The sequence below is a fragment of the Panthera tigris genome, chromosome B2, assembly GCF_018350195.1.
Source record: "Panthera tigris isolate Pti1 chromosome B2, P.tigris_Pti1_mat1.1, whole genome shotgun sequence".
NCBI classification, from domain to species: Eukaryota; Metazoa; Chordata; class Mammalia; order Carnivora; family Felidae; genus Panthera; species Panthera tigris.
This window is the reverse complement of record NC_056664.1, coordinates 7,526,540-7,549,584: the sequence shown is the minus strand read 5'-3', so window position 1 is coordinate 7,549,584 and position 23,045 is coordinate 7,526,540. Positions and strand designations below refer to the sequence as shown.

The 23,045-nt window shown below is 42.2% G+C and overlaps 1 protein-coding gene across 1 annotated transcript in view; it reads left to right on the top strand.

The window, feature by feature from the left end:
* Positions 1-23,045, top strand: part of LOC107180379 — a 616,686-nt gene that overhangs the window by 531,802 nt on the left and 61,839 nt on the right. Inside the window, exon 9 of the mRNA XM_042985610.1 lies at positions 3,619-3,785. Within this exon, the coding sequence (XP_042841544.1) occupies positions 3,619-3,629 (11 nt within the window). The 3' untranslated portion in view covers positions 3,630-3,785. The remainder of the gene's footprint in view (positions 1-3,618; positions 3,786-23,045) is intronic.

Here is a 23,045-nt window from a genome sequence, read left to right as displayed (position 1 = left end):
CTTTAACACCTGTCAGAGGGTCCCAGCACACATTTGGCTACCACCCCAAGTGGGGGCGGGGCTTCCTGGTTATTATACGTGTGGTTCAGAAACAGTGTTTTCCGCTCCTTTCTCTACTTCCTGCAAAGATAGGTTTCCTTTAGATGTGGATATTTCCCTTCGAGGCACACACTTGTTTGAAAATGGTAAAGGATAACAATGCCGTCATTCTTGTACTTCGCGAAGGTGTCTGGAAAACTCTGTGTTCCAGTGTCAAGCTTCCTAGAGGAAGGCAAGGTGGTTAGAAGATGTCTAGGCAGTCCTGGGACCAGGAGTAGAAAACAGACGTAAAAGGTGAAAAACGATTTGTGATCAGCTCAGTTTCTAGAGCCCCGAAATCAAACCACATGGCACATGAAACAGATTATATTTTCTTCCTGGTTAAAAAATTGTTCTTAACGTTTGTTTATTTTTGAGAGAGAGGGACAGACCGTCAGTGGGGGAGAGGCAGAGAGGGAGACACAGAACCCGAAGCAGGTTCCAGAATCTGAGCTGTCGGCATAGGGCCTGACACGGCGCTTGAACTCATGAACCATGAAATCATGACCTGAGCTGAAGTCGGATGCTCAACTGACTGAGCCACCCAGGCTTCCCAAAACAGATTGTTTTCAAGTGTCGTCTTAAACCCACTCAGGGTTGAGTTAAAAGCCCTCATGAGGGTGGAAGGTCCCCTAACAGAAGAAATGAGAGGGCAAAACTTTATTTTTAGAGCCCTGCTTTAAAAAAACAAAAACAAAAACGTATGAGTGGAAGTGTAAGTCTACCTCGGGTCCTTGAACTTGGCCCCCGACTCAGATCAGGTTCGTGTTCTTGTTGCCACCTCCATCTGAGACTGTTGAGGGAGAAGGTAAAGAGTGGGAAGAGTTTGGCTGAAATTAGGAGGATGAAGAAAATGATAATTTCTGCCCTTCATAAACTTTTTTGTCCACCTCACCAAAAGGATTGTGGCAAGTTGCAAATGGAAGGAAATATTCACACCAATTCTTACGAATTGTCAGTGTTAGTCGTACAAAAAAAAATGACAATTTTATATAGCTCATCCAAATAAAATTATTACATTTTTGCCAGCATTTCTCCAGGTACTCTGACTTGGGGGTACGGATGGTTTGCAAAGCCAGATGTGATCTTTCATCCAATTGGTGATTTTCTTTTCTTTTGCATATACTTTGCTAGAATATACAAGTATTTTCTGCTTGGATCCTTCCCTGTTAGCATGTTTTTCCCCTAAAATTATAGTCACTGCTTTAAATCTCATAGTAGAAAGCCTGAAACGAGTGCCCAGCAGGAGGTGATGGGAGGTGGTCCAGTGTTGTCAGATCACACATCCGGGGACCTGCATGGCAGACCGGCCTTGACTGGGGGGCGGGTACGGAGATCCAGAATTGGGTTTTTACCTTCGCAGACTTAACACGTTAATGTCAGAGATGAATGTGAAAAGATGCAAAGCTACCTACATGGACATGACATGGCACAACCCGTTCTTCGGGTTGATTGAGCCTCTTCCAGAATTGTGAGGTTTGCTCAGGTAGGCACCCCACCCCCCTCCTCGATTTGGGTGGGTCAGAATGATTCAAGGAATCCTCTTACGGTTTGGGCCAGACCAGTTGCCTTAGTCAAGGAAAATGAAAAGCTCTAAGGCGTCACGGATGTAGTACAATCAGGGGTCCCCTGATGGTAGCGGTAGGGGTGTCGGTGGTGAGTGTGCGTATGTGCGCGTGTGAGTGTGATTCACGGTGGGAGGTTTGTGCAGGGGGAGACGGATGCTGCCTTGGCTTCTTTCCTGGTTTTCAAAGCACGCTTTTTGTAGTTTTGTAAGGTCGGGTGCCTTTCTGGTCTGTCCGTGAGGGCACCAAGAGCCTCTGGGCACATGCGCCCGCCTCTTTAACTTGTTACTCCTTGTGTGATATCAAGTGGAAGTGCGAGGCACCACAAGCTGCTCTGAGCAGAGCCCACTTCCCTTCACCCCCCCCCCCCCCCCGAGAACACGGTGCAGTTACACCGACATCAATCAAGGAAAACCCACAGGCTGAAGTCACACCGTTGAAGCAGGTGCGTGAGTGAGCTTTCGCCAACAGGCGCGCGTGATTGAGGTGTACCTCGGTGTCTTGCCCACAGATGTCAGTTACGATGACTGGGTGGGGCCATGCCCACTCCTCACAGAACTGAGATCAGCCTGTGCTATTTGCGGAACAGAACGAGTGGCTCATTGCGGCTACTTTACTGAAAGCAAGGGGAAGAATGCAAGGGCTGGTGTGTGTATGTGTGTGCGCGCACGTGTGTATACACACGCATCAATATATATCAAACGTAGACATACACATAGATGCATAGTCACACATATCTGCAGACATACATACATGCCAGTTTAAGGTGAAATTCCAGTGGGTCATGAAGGAAAGAGTATGATCGACGTAAGTCTCTGATGGTAAGGTGAAGGTGCTAGTAAAAAACAAACATAAAACACAGACCTCATTCTCATTGGACCCTTTGGATATATGTTGAGCTTTGGGAAATTTCTCCAAGCGTTTTGAATGATCTCAAACAAAGAAATGGAAACATTTCACAGTAGGACTTTGATCTATAAGGCACCTCTGAAATAGTTAACTAGCTCCTCTAAATCTACTTGTGCAAGTTACTGGTTATGAGTATCCGTGCCAAGCTGAGGTTTCAAAATATTATGTGTATTTTTAAAATTTAAATATGAGAGCAATCTCCCTTTAAGCAGTATAAACTAGAAGACCCACTCTTTATCAAATATGGCTAAGGTTGGGAATAATTAGAAGTCCACTTTTACTATAGGTATGGGGGGGGATACATCCTATGGAGGAGGGAATTTTATACACTATTGAGAGACTATTGTGCGATATATAAAATCAAAAGCCACGAAATGTGCTTAATCATAGTCCTGGCAATATAGTTTCTAGGTGAATTTATCTTAAGACTGTTACTGAACGTATATAAAAAGGTTTACTCTAAGAATTCCTTAACACGGTCTTATTTTTTTTTTAATGTAATTATGTATTTATTTTGAGAGAGCGAGCAGGGGAGGGGCAGAGAGAGGGAGGGAGGAAGAGAGAAACCCACGCAGTCTCCTGATGCAGGAACCATGAGATCGTGACCTGAAGAGTTGGACACTTAGCCAACTGAGCCACCCAGGCGCCCTGGTCACCATCTTATTTTTGATGTAAAGTTTGTAATTGTCTGAATAGTGTTAAGGTGGTCATAAAAATGATAGTAGAAACGCACAATAAAATACTGAACGAATCATTAAAACAATATTGTAGGATTTTCTATGGTCTTCTTAAGAAATACCTTGTGGCGTCCATACCTGAATGTGTAGGTTTGGAAATAGTTTGGGAGATTACATATAAACCTTAAAGTTACTGTCTCTAGGTGACTCAAAGGTACTAAAATACTTTTGCCTATCCGTTCTTAATAATATTCTAGTATTTATATGTATTACCTGCATATTGAATACAGCGAAGGGTTATCATGGAAATCTCATTTTAAGAGTCACGTGTATCCAGAGAAACTGGCGAAGACCGGGAAGAAAAAGAGCTTTTTGTTTTCTCCCCCTAGATAGCTGTTGAGCAGAGGACGTCCAGGACTGTTGGTTGATGGATTCAGCCATATATGTGTACCCGGCGTCAGACAAGGCTCTGTCATAGTGCTGTGTGCTTCCCGCGTGGCAAGTGGCTGAATCAGTTCTACTTCATACACCGATCCGTGTGGCTTTACCACCAGAGGTAATGATACTAATCTGAAAATTCTAATAGGGACGTGAAGACACCAAGGTTCAGTAGTGACCTTTTGCTTCACATTCTTACGTATGTGTTCTGTCTGCTCTCCGCTGTCTCACATGGTTATGCTTCTCCCGCCGCATGGGAAGTTGGTCAAGCAAGCAGGAAAACCCAACCCCATTCATGAAAACTTGAAAGGCCTCTAAAAAGCATATCGGCAAGTGCTTTGAAACCCCTGACCTCTCCTTATTCCATAGAGTTTGGCCTTTGAGACCAAGTTTAATGTTCAGCAGGTGGTAGGACAGGAATTGAAGCAGGAGAGAGGAGTGTGGTGAATTCGGTGTCCATCCATCTGGAATGTGGACGCTGCGGAGGATGTGAAGACAATATCTGAGGGAGGGTCAGGCTTCAGCAGATTTGCAGATACTCCTCTACAGGCTTAAGTGCTTCTAAGTCCCCAAGAATCTACCCGAAGGGCAGTCCTCTGACGGCCGCTCTGTCTCGCCACTGTGATCCTGGAAATATAGCCATCCCTATGGCCTCTCAACACGCTGGCCTCTCCTACTGGTATGAGACTAGAAAGCTAAAAATTCCAGCCAGAACCACCCAGGTTCCCAAATGAGAAGATTCTTCATGAGTGCAGCTATAAAAATAGCAAAGATTCTTGAGAAGAAGGATCCGTTTGGATGAGGACCAATTTGCCAAGTTGCTCTGTGTGTGTGTGTGTGTGTGTGTGTGTGTGTGTGTGTGTGTGTCTGTCTGTCTGTCTGTCTGTCTGTCTGTCTGTCTATCTGGGGGAATGATGATGGCTTCTTGAATCTCGTTTGTTTCTTTCCCACTGGTGAAGGGAACAAGTGAAACTTTGGATTTGGTTCTATTTCCATTGTGCAGTAAATCAGGAGAGTCCGCTCCATCTGTTACCCCCGGCTATTTTTCTGTGATATTGTGGGAAAATTCATTGTTTTCCCATCCTCCTCTCTTTATCCTTCTCTCCTGTTAAAACAGAGATGGTGCCATTAATTAATTGCTTCAGGATATTTTATAAAGCAGGGTCTGGGGTGGGGAGAGTTTTAGCTATTCCTGAAATCCGCACAGTGATAAAATCAATAATTTGAGGAATTACTTGCCTTACAAAAATCAACAACAACAAAGCAAAACTTGTAAATAGAACAAGTTGAGAAAAACATGTCTTTAGGCAGCCTAATCTAATCACACACAGAAGGCAGCCTGTTTTCTTACTTGCTGGAAAACTTCCACTTTATACTCTCACAGGGAACAATATATTAAGTCCAGTATTTAGAAATATTTCTTGAATCCTACTGTCTGATTTTGGCAAATCCCAAGGAAAAAAAAAAACAACAAGAATATGTCTTGGACTGCATGCGCCTTCCTGGGAAGAGACTGGAGTTTTCCCAGAGAGGCTGGCTTCACACTGTGGGAAACGTTGGCTTGGGAGATAACACTGTTAGCGTTTCTATTTCAGAGGGCTTCTCATTTTCTTCAGGTTTTTGGCTCAGCCACAGCTGGTCTTGTATCTCCGGATCTGATGGAAACCAAAGCGTGTACCCATCTTCCCTTCTGCTGATACCTTCATTTCCTCTTGAAGGGTCCCCTGGCTTGTAACCCCTCCTCCCGTTATGGGGACAGGCTGAGCTCCCTAGCCCTGCAGCAGCCCAACCCGGAGGAGGGATGTGGTGTGCAAGTGAGAGTGGGAGGTGGGGCCTTAGGGGGTGACACATCCAGTGGCTGCTGCTTTCTTTCTCTGATGGAATCATGAAGCATCAACATTTTGGCAAAATCCGAAGCTAATTCTTGTTCAATGTGATCATCACATGGCATTGACTGAGCAATTGAAATTCGTGGGGAACACAGAGATCTTGAGAATGTAACGTTACGGCTTCTTTACTTAAAAGTATGTGCTAACATACATGTACGTTATTATGAGGGATATAAGTGAACTAAATTTCCTTGAAGTTTCTTAGCACGTGCCTGGCATAAAATCATTTTAATAGATCTTCTGCAAGGGTGTGTCTGCAGTCCTATTGCACTGGTTGCTTCGATGTGAAATGAAATAGACGTGTCTGATTTTCTATTTAGCTTATAACTTGGGGAAGTGATCTACCCTCTAAATTTTCATCTCTAATTTTTTTAGACTTGTTTATTTTGTGTGTGAGAGAGAGACAGCAGGAGAGGGGCAGAGAGAGAGAGGGACAGAGAATCCCAAGTGGTCTCCACCCCATCACCAAAGAGCCCCGTGTGGGACTTGAACTCACAAAACGTGAGATCCTGACCTGAGCCAAAATCAAGAGTAGGGTACTTAACCAACTGAGCCACCCAGGCACTCCCAAATCTTCAACTCTAAAAGGGAGGGGAAGGGGAGCCTGAGTGGCTCAGTCGGTTGAGTGTCCAACTTCGGCTCAGGTCATGATCTCACGTCTCATGAGTTCGAGCCCCGCATCGCGCTCTGTGCTGACAGCTCAGAGCCTGGAGCCTGTTTTGCATCTGTGTCTCCCTCTCTCTCTATGGCCCTCCCCTGCCTATGCTCTGTTTCTCCGTCAAAACTAAATAAACATGTAAAAACAATTAAATAAAGGTAGATGAAGAGCATTAACCTCAGAGGTTTTTTAAGATAATTTTTTTTTCTTTTACAGTTTGTTTTTTTTTAGACAGCGTGAGCTGGGGAGGGGCAGAGAGAGAGGGAGAAAGAGAATCCCAAGCAGGCTCCTGCTGTCAGCACAGAGCCCGACGCAGGGCTCCATCTAATGAACTGTGAGATCATGACCTGAGCCAAGATCCAGAGTCGGACATTCAACCGATTGAGCCACCCAGGTGCTCACAGACAAAATGAATTTTAGAATAGTTTTAGCTTAACCGAGACATCGCAAAGACAGGAAGAACGTATTCATATACCCTTGTTCCAGGTTCCCTTATTGTTACTTTTTTACCTTTGTTCGTGGTAGGTTTGTCAAAACTGAGGAACCAGCATTGGTATTTCATAATTAACTGAACTCTAGGGTTTATTTTGAATTGCATTGAACTTCCTGATGCCCTTTTTCTGTTCAGGACCCCCTCCTGGACACATTCCATGTAGTCCTGTCTCCCCAGACTCCTGTGATCTGTGACAGTTTCTCCGACTTTTTTAGATGACTTGACAGTTCTGAGGCACACGAGGTAGCATTTTGTACACTGTACTTCCTTTGTGCTTTGTCTCACGATCGGACTGGGCTGTGAGGTTTAGAAGGTAGGTTGCCGAGATGGACAACCATCTTCAACGCTTCCAGTCAAGGGTGTAGACCTTGCACATGGCTTATCATGGTTGACCTTGAGCCTGATGATAATGTGTGAGGTCATGTGGTGGTAGGTTTCTCCAGTGCACGGTGACTCTCTTCTCACCCTTTCCGAACTGTGTCTTTGGAAGGAAGTCACAAGGCACAGCTCCTGGGATCGTTTTAAGGTGTAAATGGAATGATAAAGCCCCAAGCCCTGCACCTGGTGCTTAGAAAGCCCTCTGGAAAGTTCGCTGTTGCTGTAGAAGCTTCTTGCTTGTAGTTACACGGTTCTCAGGCACTTACTGATGTGGATCAAAAAAAGAAAAGAAAATGAAAATAAAAAATAAGAGTGCTCACAAGTCTGTCAAGTGAGAGGACTCTATTCAAAGGCCCTTTAGGAAGGAAGCATGTGCATTCACTCCAGATTTCCCCCTGAAGGACTGTTGATCTTGGAATTACCAGTACCTGGTCCTATTTCAAGGGATGGTGTCATTCATCGGGGATGAACATAAAGGTGGGGCTGAGGGGGGGGGCGGGGCTGGCTAGTCTTGGGAGTCTTTGGTGGGTGGAAAAAGAAAGTAATTTAGGAGCTGGGCCTACATTACAGGAAGATTTTGTGTGTGTGTGTGTGTGTGTGTGTGTGTGTGTGTGTGTGTGTGTAGATTTGATGGCTTTCATGTAGAATTTAGAGTTCTTCTTAGAATAAACTGTCCTCAGCACTTCTCTATAAAATAAAGACCTCGTTCTGCGACCTGCAATGCTTCAAAGCCCATGCGGTTGTTGCTAGAGTACTTTGCTGAGCCTGGATAATAGAGTTCGGAGTCCCGTGTAACCATGTCTGTTGGAATAAATAGGAACAGCTGGTCTCTTGTACAGATACCGTTTGGCATGAATTTTTTATTTAAGTCTCTCCATGTATCTAGTAAACAGTAAGCAGTATTCTAACATTACTAAAAGCATTCAAGTCTCCTTCCAATAAATTTCCTTCACTCCTCCCCATTTCAAAGTTCAGGGTGTAGGGCAGGGTTAATGTACCAGAGAAGGAATGCTAGGAAAGTATTTCAGAGCTAGAGAAAATAAGGTTCCTCTTCTTATGTATTCCTTCCCATTTGACCTTCAGCTTCTCTCTTAGATAATACAGTTTTTGGACTGTTTCTTGGGAAAGCCAGATTTATGCAGACATTCTTTTGCTGTTCTGTATGTCTTAATAGAGGAGAGACTGACTCGCATTAAAATGGCATACTCTTTCCCTAGTGCTTAACAGGGAGAAGGTTTGATTCTGTGTTAAAGGTAGTTGAGTGATGACATATTCTCTCGGTCTTCTTTAAATGACTAGCGAGGACATCGTTTCCATAAATTCTTGTGAATTTGTCTTAACAAGCTTACTGGAAACTGAACACCCCTTTCCTGCCTCATAAGGAACCTAGCAAGTACTTGAGGAACACATTTCCTGTTATCTCTTGTTATCAACAGCCAAAATAATTGTTTTACTTAACTTGCCATGTTACCTTTGGGCTTCAAAGGAGTAAGGACTATTGTAATACCTTGTCCAGTCTCTCTCTTTTGTCAAACAGACTCGGAGCTCCCTGTCCTGGGGCTGGAAATATAAGTAAGAATAAGATGGGATCGATGTACCTTAAGAACCCAGTGATTGCCTTTATAGGCTCTAAGAGATGTTTTCTTCTTTTAAGGCATTGTCAGACTCTTGTGGTCACTGAGGATGCACAGTAATGTATCGATTGCCCTCCTTGGGACTCTTAGTATAGATGTGCTTTCTTGTCCCCTTTCCGGTTAGGTGTGACCATGTGACTGGCTTTGGCCCTTGAAATGTGAACACAGGTCACACACGCTGCTTCTCCAGTGAGGCTTTAAGAGTCACCATGGGATTTAGTCCATCCCCTTGCACCTATCACAGCGGAAACACACGTTGTTGACATAGAGCCTTCACAGTCTGGTCTCTGAGGGGCCCTGATGGAAAGATAGCCCAACCTAGGTTGGCCGTGGAGTGCGAGCCAGAGTTAAGCTTTGGTCTTATGACAAGTCACAAGGATTTGGGAATGGTATCTTGCTGCAGCATTATCGCCCTGTCCTGACTAATGCCCTCAGCATCATGGTCTCTTGAGAGGTAAGACACGAGGGCTGGATATTTGGGCTGTGGAGGAGATATTCACACCGGTGATGGCGTTAGCCGTAGAAGTCTGTATGCCTGCTGGTAACTGCTGCGTAACTGTTGGGTGCCGTTCTGTAGAGTGTGACCCACATTTCCTTAGAGTTGTTAGATTTCTTCAGGGAGATTACATCCCTTCTGACTTTGGTACGTATACTTTTTAACACATACCTTTACATAATGGAGGATGATTGTCGTGAAGGAAAATTCACACACAGACACATAGACATACACACCCCTTAATCTCCCAAGAGTCACACGAAAGATTTTAATGCCAGACTGTTGGTTGAGCGCCAGGAAGAATGTCTTGGGTGGACGTAATGCTTAATTTATATTTAGGGAATTTCCACCGTTAAATCTCAGAGCTTGTAAAATTTGAAAAAGAGGAGGAGGAAGAGGAGAAGGGGGAAAAAAGGGCCCAGGGATGTGCTTGACAATATTCCTTTTAATTGAAAGCCACCTGAAAGCCTCCGTCGAATAATAAAGTAATTCCCACGTGGCTTCCGTTCCTCCAATGTTGGAACCTCAGAAATGTAATCTACTTCCAGCTTCTGCTTGTGTCTTTGTCAGGCTGAGAATGCGTCAGCTAGCTGGTCAGAAATGGAAGCAAAGCCCACTTCTCCTGGGGATCATTCCCACGTTGCACCGTCTACCCGGGCAAGCTGGCTCCTCCTTCGATGGGGAGGAGCTGTTCCTGCCGGGCATTCTTGGCTCTTGGAAAGATGGGGACAGCCACCTGGACCTCTCTGAAGCAGGCACTTGGCTCAACTTGATTTTGTTCTTCCGTCCGTTACAGTTCTGCTTACAATAAACTTTTCCCTCAAAGGAAAAAGCCCATCGTTCATTTGGGCTTTATTGTTTTCCCTGAAAGGCTTTGTAGCTCTCAGAGCTGTTACAAGGGCAAATACTCAGTAAATCCAGAATTGCTTTCCATTCCTTGTACTTTCATTGCTAAAAGTTGCCTTGTTTCCTTATCCTATGCAAGTTGACTTTCCCCCGTGTGTGAATGTGAGTTTGTGATAGACTCCGGGTGTTTGTGCAGAAGCATTTTGAAGAAGTTGGACAGTACAGTGCTCGCTGTAATCCTGCTGAAAGATGTTGGAGGGGCCATCCTCTTGCTTACCCCTCCTGCCTCTTGCTTACCCCTCCTGCCTCTTGCTTACCCCTCCTGCCTCTTGCTTACCCCTCCTGCCTCTTGCTTACCCCTCCTGCCTCTTGCTTACCCCTCCTGCCTCTTGCTTACCCCTCCTGCCTCTTGCTTACCCCTCCTGCCTCTTGCTTACCCCTCCTGCCTCTGAATGTTTTTTCGGTATCCATGCAATAGCAACTTGAGTTTAAATGTTACTGAAAAAAAATCATCAGCATTCAGTTCATAGTCGTGAGAATTCAAATCTTACGCGAGAATTCACATGGGGAAAGCCAAAGTGTTTACAATCCTAAAAGTACTATCAATAGACAATGTAACACGATAACCTCTGAAAAATATGAGGAACCAGTTATATAATTGTAATAAAAAATAGGTGCAAAGAAGAGGCTTTGCTCTGGACATCTGAAAGTTGGCCCACAGCTTGCTTAAAGTCTCTTAGCAAAGTAACTCTAGTTTACATAGCCAATTTTACACCTTTTATTTTGTCTTTTAGGAAATCCCTGTCTTTCCATTTCTTCATGTAAATTTGGCACAGTTACTTGTTCATATGTAAATATTTTACTTTTAAAAGTGAGGTTTTTAATTGCTATTGTCTTACATAGGATTGAAACAAATGTGTTTTTAATAAAGGAGTTAATTTTATCTCTAAAAACAAAAAACAACAAAAAATGTTACTGAAAACAAAAATCTTTCTCTTTTGGGAGAAACTTAGAGGAAGGTATATTTCAGATTGGACCTGCGTGGCTCAGCTGGCTTAGCATCTGACTTGGGCTCAGGTCATGATCTCACGGTTTGTGGGTTCGAGCCTTGCGTCGGGCTCTGGGCTGACAGCTTGGAGCCTGGAGCCTACTTGGGATCTCTCTCCCCCCCTTCCCCTCCCCACCTCTCCCCCTCCCCCCCACCCCACCCTACATCACCCTACTCCTTACTCATGTTCTGTCTCTCTCAAAAATAAACATTAAAAAACATTTGGATCTGAAGTTCATCTTATTTTTCAAATGTGTGGAATTAAATTAGCAAAGCCCTGGAAATCTAAGTGTTAAGCTAAGCACTGGGACCCATTGACTCTGGGTTGTGTATAACCCTTCTGATCTGAATTTGTGCACGCCTGCGTTAATGCCATTAAGATGCCATGAGATAATTTTCTTGTGGCTCCAAAAGAAGCTGTCTAGGAAGTCAGAAGAATGTTGATCCTGCTTCGTTGTGATCATGTCACTATTTAATTTCCAAACCTATTTGTCCATAAAAAAAAAAAAATGAGATACAAGGGGCTAATCTTTCCACTCTTCCTGGAGTTGCAAAATGATGACTTCTCACAAGGACAATCAAAATAAAATGTATAACGTGGCCTGAATTGTTAGAAGGAAAGCTCTACAAAAGTAGAGGAAGACTATTTAAAGAACAAGAGAGTGTGGAAAGAAATGGGCTTACCAGCTCCTTCAATTACTAAGCAGGGCTAACGATTAAGCCAGTATTTTGAGAAGTAACTTTGGGCAGGTCCTTGCCTCAGTTACTTTCCCCTTACTCTGAAATAAGAAAGTACATGTTGGGATACCGGGGTGGCTCAGTGAGTTGAGCACCTGCCTTTGGCTCAGGTCATGATCTCACGGTTCATGAATTCAAGACCCGCTTGGGGCTCTGGGCTGGCAGTGTGGAACGTGCTTGGGTTTCTCTTCCTCTCAACATAAATAAGCTTTTTGAAGAAAAGTACAGAGGCACATCTAAGATGACCTCATGCCAAACTGGGCCTCCGTGATGCTCGGAAATCATTTGTGGGATATACTTCTGACATGAAAATGCTCTTGTCTGGCCTGTAAATTAAATGTCATAGTTTGTCTCCTGTACCATGTGTCCTGGAGTGATATTTGATGCGTTTCTAAGAAGTGCCTCCTATAAACTAACGTGTCGCATGTGACTTTTTTTCCGCTTAATTTTGAATTAATTACGAACATAGTGACTTTGAATCAAATGTAAAAACAAAATCAAAGACGACATGTAAACGTCTCCATGTCCTCTAAATCTCAATACAATTTTTTTTTTTTTAATGCCTGCGTCACTTAAATTACTTGTGGTTTCCTTAGGTCACTTTAGTGTATTTAAAAATCTACGTAATGAGCTAACGATACAGGGACTTCATCCTTTTCTCTGCCTCTCTGTACCCTTCTACTTTTAGTCATGTTCAAAGTGTGCATTTATTTTCACATAGCTTAAAGTTGCTAACAATTTTGTCCCTTAACTATTAGCAAGTCTCCCTTGTCATGTATTCAGGTTGATAATAAACATAAAAAACCAATAACCAGTGTTTGTGCTGTGTCTATGTAGGTAAAGTTCACATAGGGCCAATTAAGATGCTTTGACTACCTTCTTTTCCAATTTTGTGACCCCCGTGCCTCTCTATGAAAGGAGTCAAATACAGAGGGTCAAAGGAGGACTTCTCACTTTTATCAGTTTATTGAAATCATACAACGTTGAGTTGACTTCCAACTTGGCCTATAAAGTTATACAATTTACTAATCCTGAATTGTTTGATCTTTGTTTTTTCTTGCTGGAAGAAGAAATACAAACGTTTAAAAGAAGTTGAATTTTTTTCTGGGTTCACTGTTTTCTCTCATTAAGCTTTTGGGATGTCTGTTAATCTTGGTATTATCAAATTTCCTACTGAGGTTTGGTTCTTCTTAATTTCTGAGTGATACTTGGAATAATCTGGAAACTACATCTCCTCTTGGTCCTGAGGCATTTCTTTTATGTTATTCTTAGCTTTTCTGTCTTCTTTCTTAATGGAGCTCCTGTCAGTCAGATGTTGGATCCCTGGATTTGACCTTCTGCATGTCTTCTCTTCACAGTTTTCATTGATCTTTATCCTTATGTTGTGGGAGATTCTGACTTTTCGAGCCTTTTCCTTAGTATTTTCTTAGCAGTCAAATTATTAATTTCTAAGGGCTTATTCTCTTATTTTTTGGGCAAGTATTTCGAAATGCTTGAAAACAATTGTAGAAAGCACTAGCGTTCTGCCAGGAATCCATCTGTTATAAAGACCCACATTCTAAAGTCAGAATTCCCTGTGAGTATTGGTAGAGACCGCTAGAAGTACCCTCCGGCTTCATAATCTGACCGCTTAGGAAAAGAATGCCAGTTGCTGATTGGCCTTCTGATTTGACTTTGACCTTCCTAATAAAGAATACCGAACAGCAGCAATATACACAGAGGTGAAAATACACAGGCTCCACTCTCTGGGAGTCGATTGTCGCATTGAAAGAAAAGACCAATGCAGAAACCTTTTAAGAATTGTCAGATTATGCAGTATGGAGTTTTAAGCCATAGAAGTTATTTATATTTTTGTTTTATTGGGGTGGGTTGGGGGTTGGGGTTTGTTTTTTTCTTGTTTTTTGATTAAGATGAACCCTTTTGTACACATAGCTTTTTTCCGTGTTTTGATTTTTTTTTATTTATTGAGAGATGTGGAAAGCTAAGCTGTTGGATGAAAAATACTGCTTTTGATGCATATGTCCATGTTCCTTTGATAAAGTTTCCATCATGTATAAGATCAAATTTACGGAGATTGAACTAGCAATGGGTGTTGTGAATTTTTAAAAAAACTAATTATGTGTGAAAAGTGATATTTTGTTTTAACTTTAATTATTTACTATTATGTTACGTTTAAAAAAATTTTAAGTGAGCTCCATGCCGCACATGGGGCTTGAACATACAACTCGGATCAAGAGTCATGTGCTTTGCTGACTGAGCCAGCCAGATGCCCCCTATTATGCCTTTGATCACTGATTGACATTTATGTATTAATCACAGTATATGTATGTGCAAAACATATTTTCCTGTTCCTTCTTCTCCCCCTCCCCCTCCCCATCTCATCTCATCTCATCTCATCTCATCTCATCTCATCTCATCTCATCTTCTCTCTCACCCTCTTTTGCTTCTTTGACCTTACTCTCCTATAGTAGTGACCCAAGAATGCACTCAATCCAGTGATGCCATGAGGACAATGGATTATTTCCTGGAGATGACATTGGAATGTATATAGCATGCACTATTGACTAGAGACCAGGTGGTCTTGACGTGGGATGGGAGAGCCACGTATGAGGGCTTGGATTCTTAACATGGAATCAACGTAGGGCTTCATTGCATCAGCTTGTCATGGTGCTGCTTCTGCTTTGAAAGCTCCCTCCAAGAATATACGAAGGTTGACAACTTCATTCAAAGAGGATAATAATTGTCCCTCCTTACTGTATGTTTCCACTGCTACATTTTTTTTCTTTATTTCAAGTTTTGAAATTGGCAGTCGGTATATTTTGGCTCCTGCGCCAGTTAGAATGAGGCATAACGTGTGTCATTTCCCATCGATGACAAGTCTTTCTTGGGTGAACTAATTCTGAAAATATAAATGCATGTTACTTGATATTTAGGGCCCAGCTGTTGAATAAGGTTTTTTTAGAATGAGAAGCTAGGCTGCAGCTACTGTCTTTGAGCAATTTGTTGGGCAACTGCAGCTGTTTATTGTTAAGTGTTCGTTGCGTATTGTGTTCCTTTATTATTCCTAAGTTTCACATTTAAGAGATAAAAATAGCCTTCTGTATTTAACCCGATAGAATTACCTTCCGCTTGGAGGTAATTAACATTTAAACCCTCTGCTGGGGGTCAAAGCCCAAGGTGAAAGGTATAGTCTTGGATATAATTTTGTTGGTTCTTAAAGCACCATCTGGCAGAAGGTATGTGGTATAGACAGTAAGACATAGACAGTAAGAATTACACAGATTTAATTCAGTTTTTCTTTCTAAATGAAGCAAGTAGCCTTATTCAGGCACAGTGTAAATGGGGAAGAATCTACACATCCTTGGCTTTCTTGGAATAAAGCAGTCAATAAAATACAGGCCCCCCAAACTCTGTGTAAACAGTTTCCTATACGGCATGTCAATTAGCGTCACAGTATTTGTAGGATGATGTTGATAAATTGCGTGATTGCTTTCTTCCTGATTGATAGTAATAAATGACAATGATTTATCACCGTGCTTTTCACATGGGCTCAAATGATGAGCAGCTAGACTCTTCCACAGAAAAATAGACCTCTCTGTTCTCCCAGAAGCCTATGTCTAGATGTTAGCAATGGGAAAGGAAGAAGGGGAAGGAAAATTGTTTAAGGATCATTCTAGAAGTATTTCTTATGGTCAGAACTGAATGAAGAGCTCATTTTCATGCCTGACCCTCTCTCTGCTCTGCCAGTAGCACTAGTATCTTTACCGGGTTATTGCTTCTGAGGTCTGCATTTTCATTACCTTGGTTGCCATTTAATTAAAAAAAAAAAAAAGAAAGACAAACGTCTAAGGCCAAGAGCAGGGGTGCACCTGAGAATGGATGTCTCTTTATTAGTTTATGAAACTGTTATATCGCTTGTGATCAGAGTTATTTTTCCAAGCCAGATTCCCAATTCTTGCTTTGCTAACTTTGTCTCACGTTAACAACAATTGTTTTGAAATTATTAAATTGATGAAAACTCTCGAGGTCCCATTTCCGGAAGCCGGTCACTTTCAACTCATGTCCTAAATTGTCTTCAGCACAAAGATGCCTCTGGTGCCAAGGAAGACAGAGATGAGGGGAGGGTGCAGGTCCCAGCTCTCGAGGCTTTTTGGGCAAAGAGGCTTCAGCCAGGTTTTGAAAATTATATGTCAGAGTTCTATAAAGTTCTGTTAGATACCGGCTGAACAAAGTCTGAAAACCGTTGGTTCAGGCCACCCTAAGTTCTAAAACATCCTTCGCTTCCAATCTCTCTGCATGAGCTTGTCTGGTACAGCATGTTCCCGAAAAGCATCTTGGCACTAACTGTAGCTGGAGCGAGCCATGTTCTTCAGAGCATCGTGCTTTCCCTAACACTATACGTGTGTCTGCTTTTGGGTAGTTGGATTGGGAAGTCTGGTGGATGACTGTATAAGGGTAAATAGGAAGACAGGAAGGAAAGCAACCAGGTATTTCCATTGGTCTATTCCTTTATGTCCATGCATGTAATTTTATAATTATCTGGGTGCAGTTTTCCTTCCACTTGCGGCAGGAATCACATCTTGCCCACACTTCACTCTCTTACGTGCACTGAGAGTAACAATGAACTCTCTAGTCACTCTTCCGCGTTGTTTGCGCCAGGCACCCTTCTAGCCGCTAAGGACACAGCGGCAAGAACATAGAAGAATAACTGACCTCATGGAGCTTCTTTCTACTTAGCAAAATCCTAGTAAATCTGCAGGTATATTATATAGTGTGTCAGTTAATCATAAGTGCTACGCAGAAATTGAAAACAGAGAAGGGAAGGAGTTAACGATTTTATGTCCAGTGGGCAGAGACCTATGCAGAAGACTTGAAGAAAGTGAGGTGGGGGTGGGGGGGCGGAACTCGGTAGGCCTGTAGGGTAAGAGCCTCTTAGGTACGGTGAACAATAGGGGCGAAGGCTGGGTGCAAGAGTGCGTTTGGAACAGCAGGAAGAGGAAGGAGCTGATCCTTCCTGTGGTTATTACATCCTATTACTCTGGCTTTTATTCTTTAAGAAAGATGGGACACCATTGGAGAATTCGAGGCAGAGGAAAGATAACTGATTCGAAAGGACCACTCTTAGGTTAGTGTTGACCATAGACATTTGTGTGTGTGTGTGCGTGTGTGTGTGTGCACACGCACACAAATGCAGCCATGGACATTGTGTACACGGGAGGCCATGACTGAGCTCTAATAAAACTTTAGTGAAACCGTTAGTTGCTGGATTTGGCCTACCTGCCGTAGTGTGCAAATTGCTGAACTAGACCATTTGCCAAATGGTTTTGAATTGAGGCTGTGAGAGGGTGTGGATTGTGTTTGCATCACTTATCACCTGTGCCACACCCAGGCCAGGCTGACATCAGTTGATGGCTCTTATGCATATCCCCTCTCTGCACAATTCACTCGCTATCACCTCAAAGCCATAGATCTAATTTAATACACGTTTATTAAGGATTTAAAAAGACTTTGCTACTAAAAGTAAAGGTAGCAGTACATACGTTCTCTGCCTCAAGGTTTTCTCTATCGCTTTGAGGCATGGGGGTATCTGGGACAAAGACTCTTGCATAGTAATTCCTTGTGGTAATTGTTCTGAGCCTGCTTGCTCTGAAACCCTTTTCCCCTACTCGCTTCTGATTGGTTCAGCCCAGTGTTCTCCAAATGTAATGTGGACCTCAAATGCAAACCACATATAAAATTTATAGTAGCCACATAAAAAATGTAAAGAGAAACGAAATTAATATTACATGTTGTATTTAATGTAGTACACCCAAAGTATCATCATTTTAATGTTTAATCACCATAAAGGTTACTGAGATATTTTTCATTGTTCATTTCATACAAAGCCTTGAAATTCTTGTGTATGTTTTACGATTTGGACTACTGAACTGCCAATCACTCCATAGCCACATGTGGTTAATGGGTGCCATATTGGACAGTGTAGGTCCAGTATATAGCTACTGGAGAACGTTCAGAACTCAGCCTTCTCAGCTGACAAATACCTTCTATAAAAGAACTAACAACACTGCTAACCTAGCAGTGTTAAAGCTGATTTGTGAAAGTTGTTGACTTTTTTCTTGCAAGATTATAGATATGGACTGCTTTAGGAATGCACATTCAAGTCCCTTAAGTTAATTGGCAGTGAATAGCAGCCAACTATGATATAGGAGGACTTAGTATTCAGTGCACTTATCCTAAAACTTACCTTCTCCATTTAAGTTTCTCATATTCTCAGTTCGCTGGTTATAAATAGGAAAACAAAAGTCTGCTTTTTGGCCACGTTCCATTCCAAATCCCCAGCTCAACAACGGATTCCAAGGCCATTTGGTGAGACTTTAGAATTGCATGGATTGTACCTTCTCCCTCTTGGAGGGGAATCTTCTTCTTTTTTTTTTTTTTAATTTTTTTAATTTAAAATTTTTAATTTTATTTTTGAAGGAGAGAGAGATAGAATGCAAGCAGGGGAGGGGCAGAGAGAGGGAGAGGGAGACACGGAATCCGAAGCGGACTCCAGGCTCTGAGCTGTCAGCACAGAGCCTGATGTGGGGCTCGAACCCATGAATCGAGAGATCGTGACCTGAGCTGAAGTCAGACGCTTATCCGACTGAGCCACCCAGGCGCCCCTTGGAGGGGAATCTTCTATGTGCTCTGTCATTAATTTCAATGTGAAACCGAATTTAGAGGTGGAGACTGGTAAAGGCTAAACGTGTCAACACAGCTCAGTAATACTCATCCTGTACAATTTAAGTATGTGCACATTTACTCACCTATGACTGTCATGACACCTGTAACCTGCTTATGCCAAAGTTGTCTGGGATTTGCATAAGTCCAAAGAGTCTTCTATGAGCTGCAAACGACACCTACATTTTCGAGTTTGGGAAAATAGCGCAAGGGCCATAAATAAAAACCCTCTGAGAAGATTGGCTGAAAACTGTGACATTGAGAAACTTGTAGCACCATGACAGCCCCTCCTGTGGCTTCGGACAGCAGCAAAAGGAGCACCCTTCCTCCCTTTGCCCGAGACTGCTAGTTTGTCTTTATTCCAGTGGCAGGAGCGCCTAGCTGTGTGCACAGGCATCCTCACAGAGAGAATGGGCTATAGAATCTGGTGAAGGAGGTAAAGATAGGAGCTAGGAAAATTATGAGTTATTTTTTATGTTTTCTTTTTATTTTTTGAGAGAGAGAGACAGTGCAGGAGCTGTGCTGTCAGCACAGAGCCCGACGCGGGTCCCGAACTCATGAACCACGGGACCATGACCTGAGCCGAAGTCGGACACGTAACTAAGCCACCCGGGCGCCCTCGAGTTATTAGTTTCTGTAACCACCTCTGATTCTCTAAGGAGGGTAAAACCTGAGTGTCTTTGAGGTGGGCATATAAGCAGTTAGATCTTACGTAGTTCTCTTTCAGGTACAACCAGGCAATTGAAATAATAACTGGGTTACAGTGGGGTCATTCCTTTTCCAAGTCTTTGTGGATTTGTAGATACAGTGTCACTCATTAAGTTGGACCTTAAGCCACGTGATTTCAGTTTCTTTAAGGAAGGAATCTGGCAGATGTTAAGATGGATGGGGCCACCTGCTTTTTGGAATTTCTTGAAATAGCACTTTTGTGAGTCCAGTTAAATTGGTATTAGATTGTCATGGAATAACCGCAGGTTCAGCTGGCGTCTAGATAGCACCTCCTCCGGCCAGCTATTGTCTTAGAATTCTCTACGTAGAGCTCACTCTTACAACAACCATGTGAGGTAGGTATGGCTGTTTTCCCCGTTGTACAGTGAAGGAAAGTGGTTCCGAAAAGAGTTTGTAATTTGCCTTAGATTACACAGCCAATAATTGGCAAAGCTGGAATTTGAGCCCCTGCAGCCTGACTCCCCATTTCTTGCTCTTAGAATCACCACACTAAGTAAATGTTCGTGTGCAGGATTAGTGGATCCCTGGACATATTTTACAAATCAACTCATTTTAAACGCTTTGGGTTTGAAATATAATGCATTTCTCCAGTGAAGCCTTATGAAAATCACTCATGTTGGGGCATTAGCTGGAATTTTAGTAGCTTTTAAATCTAGATTTTAAAAATATCAGGCTTTCCTAAAATAGAATTCCTCTATAGAAGAGCATTTGAATTTTTCACGAAATAAGTACTACCTAAGTTAATAAAGGAATAGAATATGCTAGGGTAGGATAGTTGGTCTGATTAGAGTTCATAGTTAAGAACTGAATGTTGACCTAAGTCTTGTTTTTAGTTTTCTAAGTCATTCTGACACTTCCCATAGACACACCCATCTGCTAGATGAGAAGTTCAGGCAGAAGAAGTCTTCTAGAAATGATCCAAGCAGCAATTTGTTCCTGTACTCTTTCTCTGAACCAGCTCTCAACTTACATCTTTGTAAGTCCCGGTGTTGATCCCGCCTTGACCCTCTGGGCTCATTTTTTGCTGTTGGTCTCTCCAGTGTTTGAAATGCAGTTTTTCCTAAATAACTGTGGACTTTGGTCAGCCCTCAGACCCTACGAACCTTTAGCGGAAGGTCCTGGCCCTATAAAACCCAGCCCCCTTCTCCTTCTTGGACGATTTTTTGAAACCAAATATGCTAGTGTAGTGTCTTCTTCTGAATTCCTTTTTCTTTGAGCTCTCTCTGGAGGTTTCTGTAGGCTAATGGCTCCCCACCCACTTGACATTTTGCCCATTACACATTATATGTTTCTTCCAAGGAACAAAAATATAACTCTCCTTTTCTGACAGCATGGGAGACATTCCCTTGTTGTTGCTCTCCAGGAAAAAGCTCATAATCTAACTAGACAAACCCTTGCTGAAAAATTAGACCAAATGGCATTTGTAAACTCCAAGGAAAGCATTTTTCTTATGTGAAGTACTTCCTAGCTGGGAGTGTTAGAAACTTTACATATACTGATACCGGTCAGGTTTATGGAAAAAATGAAAAGCTACAAACAGCTGGATACACGGTCAAAACGGAACCCTCGCAACCTAATTTTTTCCCTAGTCCTGTGTGCTGAGAACCTTGTAGCATTCTGAACTCACACTTATAAGACGAAGGAGAAAAATGCACGGAGTAAAGTGTAGTTGGTAAAAGAGAGAATGGGTAGATAGCGCACCCCTTTTTGCTTACTTAGTGATTTCAAATGAAGGAAGTAATATTGGAAAGTGTGGGACGGGATCGTGTGGCTGTATCCTTTCTAAAACTGTTTTCACACATACTAAAATCAATGCACAATCAGCTTGCCAGTATGCCTCACACTGCTGGTGTGTGTTTATTTTATTTTTTCATGTTTGACTCATGATCTAAGCCCATTAGGCAATGGAATATCTTGAGAAACAAATATGCTCTACCCCTTTTGGGTTACCAGGGAGCCATAAAGGATCTAACGGTCTGAGTGTTTGTTTTTAGTGTCAGATAAATGAAAATGTTGGATCTTTTGTTTTGTGTTTTGATAATTCATGCTGCACAAATGTGATTTCCTCATAAGGTTCTTTTATTTACTAGTTAGTATTCCACTAATGCAGTCTACTGCGTTATAAAAAATGTTCTTAGGCCCTTTATATGATGGAGAACTAGTAGTGATGAAATAAGCATAGCCAGTGAGTTATTTAACATACTTGTAGGCTCTAGGGAAGCAGAATTACATAATCAACTGTTTGAAACAAAGGGGGGATGGAGTGAATGTGTTCTCATCCGTGGTTAATGTTAAACGTAACTGACTTCATAGTCTAATGTGCCTTCTTTTAAGAATCAGGTTAGTGGTGGGGCACCTGGGTGGCTCAGTCGGTTAAGTGTCCACCTTGGGCTCAGGTCATGATCTCAGGGTTCGTGGGTTCGAGCTCCACGTCGGGCTCTGTGCTGACAGCTCGGAGCCTGGAGCCTGTGTCAGATTGTGTATCTCCCTCCCTCTCTCTGCCCCTCCCCTGCTGGTGCTCTGTCTTTCTCAACAAGTAAGTAAACATTAAAAAAGGATACACTGAAAAATCAGATTAGTGGCACGTCTGAAATTGAACTTTGAATTTAATATATTTTAGAGAAATAACTTGTATTGAAAAGACCCTGACCATTAGAGCTACTTGATCCTTTGATAAATAAGAGCCTCGTATTACAGCATGTCCTAAGTGATTCTTCTCTACACAACTTCCAGCCTACCATGATTCTTCGTGCTACAGGGAGAACTTTGAGCTAAACATACTGTGTGTTTATAGCAGCGTGTCCTGGGGTAAATGACTTAATCTGTGACAGTCCTTAATTTTGATATGTGTAAAGTAATGTAGTAAGTCATTTGAAGAATTCTCCTAAGATAAATTATCTGACATCGTGGCTGGGACACAGTGATTATCAAGAGGTTTTCATGGTTCAGATGGTTTCACTGGTGAATTCTACAAAACAATTAAATAATAATACCAACGTTAATACTCCAAGTCTTGCCGAAGATAGAGGAGGGTGAGAGCCCACTTTATGCAGCTATCGTAATGCTGATGGGAAACCAAAAAAACCCCCCAAAAAAACCAATTTAAAAAAGTAGAGACCTTAACAAAATATTGTGAACTAAAATGCAGCAATGCATAAATATGATGATACCGCAAATAGAGTTTATCCCTGGAATGCAAAGTTAAGCATTTGAAAATTCATGTAATTCACCAAAACTACAGAATAGAGGAGAGAAGCTACATGATGATTTACGTAAATGCAGGAGAATCATTTAACATGATGAAACATCCATTTGTAACCAAAAGTTGAAACCAAGCACTTTATCAGATTAGGTCAACCTGTGAAACATATACAGCTAATATTGTACTGAATGGTGAAATGCTGAACGTTTTCACCCTAAGACTGATAACTAGGCAAGGGTGTCCACTCTAACCTCTTTTCATTATTGTTGTTTTGGATGTCTTAGCTAGTACAATAACAGAAGAAAAAGAAATAGAGACCAAAAAGGAAGCAGTAAAACTATTCACAGGGGACATGGTTGATGGCACAGAATACCCTAAGGGATCTGCAAAAGAAGAATTAATGAATTTAGCAAGGTTGAAGGATGTGGTGTTGATATATAAACTTACAAGTATTTTTACATGCTAGTACAAAGAATTGGAAAAGGAGTTTTTTATATGTGTATATATATAAGGTTTTATTTTCGTGTAATCTCTGTACCCATCATGG